We start from the raw sequence: 4,207 nt of genomic DNA, 5'->3' as shown, positions 1-4,207 counted from the left end.
TCCACTAAAACAAAATTCTGTTTTTGTAGATGAAAGGCTCGGGTTATTATTCTACACATCGGACAGGACCTTTTTTTAATTGAGTAGTTAGAGTAGAATTGCAGTCTTGCTTAATACTGGACCAGTTTCAAAGATTGTTCCCATACAAATCCCAGCAGACCAGACTGTGGTCATACCGGGCAGCTGTTAGGTATTAATGTGTGACTGTGTGAATGTGACAGGTCGTTGTAGCAAAGGAGAAACCTGTCTAAATAAAGGTTAAATAAAAAAAACATCTCTCTCTGTCTTTCTGTAGCTCTGGAGCAGCAGTGTGACGAGCACAGGAAGCGAGCCAAGGAGCTGAAGAGCAAATCCCAGCACCTCAACAACGTCCTGATGACCCTCACCCCGGTCCCTGCACCCCCGGCGCCCAAGCGCCCGCGGCTGACCCGCGCCGTCTCCGGCCCGGCCTCGGTCAACGCCGCCCCCCCCACCACCCAGATCACCCTGCCCCTCAACCAGCTGTCCGGCCTGCCGCTGGGCAAGGTGCTGACGGTGGCCGGAGCCCCGCCCGGCGCCAACCACCTGGGCAGCTACACCTTCCTGACCTCCTCCTCGCTCTCCGGGTCCGAGCTGGCGTCCGACGGCGCCAACCACCTGACCGTGCTGTCCGCGGCGCCGGCGGGCCAGGAGGGCGCGGCCGGCGGCGGCTCGCCGACCCCCGCCTTCGTCAAAGTGGTCGGCTCCCAGTTCCAGCTGGTGACGCTGCCGGCCGGGCTGCAGAGCCTGGCCGTGGCGCAGTGTGCCGTCCAGCAGCAGGTCGGCGGCGTCGGCGACGCCACGGCAACCGCTGCAGACGACCCTCAAGGGGACGGCCGGGCGGACGCCGACGGCGAGGACGCCAGTCGGACGGAGCCGGCTGCAGAGGGAGACGGGGACCAGGACCAGCTGGAGCAGCAGCAGTGAGGCAAACACCAGCTGTTCTCTGGCCCGGTCTTGAACGTGCGGTCCCCTCTGAGGGCTGAAGGTTGGTCCACCTTTTGACTTTTTAGGGCATTGTCACACCTGTCGTCCATTTGCTCTGGTTCGAATCAGTTGGTGAGTTTGTAAACTCGGAGCGTTTTCCGTCTCTCCAGGCAGGTGAAAATGTGTCACCTCAAGCCTCAATGTTCACTCGCTGATTGGTCGGATGGGTCTGTGGAGGCGGGAGCAAGAAAGTAAATACAGGAAGAAGGTCCTGTGGTTTTGGACTAGAGCTGCGCCATATGAGGAAAATATGCGATATATATACACGACAACGTTGTTGAATATCGCGATACCGATATTACTTGCGATAAATAAAAAGCGACATTTCCATTTTTAAGTCTAGTTTTATATTGATGTTTTCTTTCTACCTGCACAAAAAAATGTCTGTCTTCTCCAATATGTCGCAGCATTTCACCCCGTGTTTCTTGAGCCAGTTGATTTTGAGATGGTGATTTAAAAAAAACAACAACAACGGACTAGTGCATATTTCTCCATATATCTCTCCGTGTATTCATTCAAATCATTTTTTCAGCCATTGTTCTGTGACAGAAACATTAAAACAGTTTGCAGCTCTGCAAAGCACAGCCATACAAGAGACAGTTTGCTCAGACTTGTGGGGGGGTGGGGAGGGGGGGTTGGGGGGGTTGGGGGGGGTCAACACAGCACACGAGCCCTCCTCGTAGATGTCCTTCAGTTTTCAAGATGGCATCTGGTGTGAGGAGTGTGTGTCGTGTAGTAGTGATTTTACTGTAAATATGCATTTGTAACTAATATATTTGCCCCAGCTGTTTCAGATGTCGGCTGGAAGGGAAGAAGAAGTGTTCAGTTTGGTAATAAATGCTCAGTTTTTCCAGAACAAATGTTGTATCTTTACATAATTGTTAATGAGTGTGTTCGTTTGGGAGTAAACTGACGTCGGCAGACAGAGGGAAGCGTGCAGAAAAAAACTCAAGGCACTCGTTTTAGGGAAAAAATCAGATCATGAAGACGTGTCGGTTGGCGTCCATTTTGTCTGTTTTTCATCTCAATCTCAGCAACTTCTCCCCGGCGCCGAAATGCCGCAAAGTTGTTGTTTTTGATCTGATTCTGTCAAGAATGTGCCAGATGCATTAACCCTCCTATATCAGAAATATGGGTTTCATTTTAACCAAATTACCACAAAAAAAGGATGGATTCCATGCAACGCTCTTTGCAAATATAATCAATCACTTTCAGTGAATTTTGGCTGTAAATTGAAATGGTTTCAAATCAACATCGCGACCAAAACTCATCCACTCAACATACGCTCCTCTGATCTTAACTATTAGTCAAAATAATTCATCTCTTCTGCTTTATTAGGTATAATGCTATACAAATGAGGGTTATTGACCCTGGATTCCAAAAAGTAGAGTAAAACTAGTGGTAGTAAGGGTGGTGTTAGGGAATTAAAAAATAATAATAATAATAATGCTTTGAAAATGTCAAATGTCGATAAAAGGGTAAAAAAAAAAAAAAAAGAGTTAATCTTTTTGACCCTGGAGGACAACACAAGGGTTAAAGGCACTTTACATTTTACTTTAAGACGAGAGCTTTGGGTTTTCCCATGATGCTTTTGGAATTGTTCACACACACACACACACACACACACGCTTCCCATCAAAGACCAATGTCTTTTTTTAAATTTATTTTTTTACAAACACTAGTTTCTAGAAGTCGTTCCTCGTATAAATTTTAAAGTGTGAATTTCTTTATCTCAAACTTGTAATGGAGGAAGAAAATCTTCTAAAAAGCTCATTTAAGAACTTTTTCCGGATGTTTTCATCACAAGGAGTTGGCCAAATTGTGGTGTAAGTCCGGGGCGGAGCTAGATTTTGTAAAGATTTTGGGGGGGGGGGTTCAGCCCAAACCCTAGGAGGGAGCAATTCAATTGTTACAATGTAATTTAAAATATGCTTTAGAAATACACACACACACACACACACACACACACACACACATATATAGATGTATAGATATCTGATATTTGTTGGGTAAGGGTCCGATTCTCAATCTTGGGATTTGAGTATTTGATTTTCCTTTCAATGCTGTGTTAAACATAAGACAGATTCAACTTTTGGAGAGAAAGCAAACACCCTAAGAAGGATATGAACATGTTTTGAGCCCACTGAACGGTTGTATTTACCTCTTTTGGGGAGTGGGTTGTCTTTCATATTTTTTAAAGGGGGGGGGTCCATCCAGTGGTGTAGTCTAGCAGGTATTATTAGCATTATACTCACTAAGAAAGCTCCAGGATTTCCATATACTAACTTAAAAATGCCCAATGGAAACGCAACAACATATTTTCCAATACATGTTTGATATATTTAGAATCGTCATCTCTTTTTTTCTTCTTCTTCACATAGGCTAAATAAAGGTGTTTCCACCATAAACTGGTGCATAAAAGTGTATCTGAATACAGGAAATGAAGTAATTGATGCTCAACCCCCCCCCCCAAAACAAAACAATAATTCATCTATACTGTTATTGATCCTTAGTGGGGAAATTACAATGTACATTCTGTTGTTAGTAATCATACACACAGGCCTGAAACACACACACACACACACACACACACACACACACACACACACACACCAACACACACACACACACACACACACACAACACACACAAACACAACCAGGACCTATCATGCACAAATGGAGAGATGTCAGAGTGGGGTGGGGGGGGGGGCTGCCAGTGGACCAGCGCCCTGAGCAGTTGGGGGTAGGAGGAGTACGGTGCCTTGTTCAAGGGCACCTGGCAGTGCCCAGGAGCTGAAGTGGCATCTCTCCAGCTTCCGTACAGGGACTTGAACCGACGACCCTCCGGTTCCCAACCATAACCCCTAGGAGTACTGCCCCCCCCCAATATTATATACCCACTACAATACATCAGACTACACGACTGGGTCACGTTACCTCTTGTAAATATTGGGGGGGGGGGGGGGGACATGTCCCTGCGCCCCTCCCTTGAAATCAACGCTATGTGACACGTTGTCTTTGGCACAAGATGGCGCAACAGCCTCACTGTTCAGTCACTCCGACTTCTCTGGCGTCTTCGATGCTTCAGGTTTTTTTTTTTAGCTTCTGTTTTTTTTTTTTTTCTTGATCTCCTAAAAACAGAAAAATAATTAAAAAATAAACCTGCTTCTTCAGTAGATTGGTTTTGGATCACGGAAAAA

The 4,207-nt window shown here is 46.1% G+C and overlaps 1 protein-coding gene across 2 annotated transcripts in view; it reads left to right on the top strand.

Annotated features, from left to right (window-relative positions):
- Positions 1 to 1,621, top strand: part of gmeb2 (glucocorticoid modulatory element binding protein 2) — a 14,188-nt gene extending 12,567 nt beyond the window's left edge. For both annotated transcript variants that reach the window (XM_032519841.1, XM_032519840.1), the window contains exon 10: positions 296 to 1,621. In XM_032519841.1, coding sequence (XP_032375732.1) covers positions 296 to 945 — 650 coding nt within the window. In that variant the 3' untranslated portion in view covers positions 946 to 1,621. The remainder of the gene's footprint in view (positions 1 to 295) is intronic.
- Positions 1,622 to 4,207: the final 2,586 nt, after the last annotated feature.

Source organism: Etheostoma spectabile, chromosome 7 (assembly GCF_008692095.1).
Source record: "Etheostoma spectabile isolate EspeVRDwgs_2016 chromosome 7, UIUC_Espe_1.0, whole genome shotgun sequence".
NCBI classification, from domain to species: Eukaryota; Metazoa; Chordata; class Actinopteri; order Perciformes; family Percidae; genus Etheostoma; species Etheostoma spectabile.
Note: the sequence above shows the minus strand (reverse complement) of the source record. Positions and strands in the feature narration are given on the sequence as shown.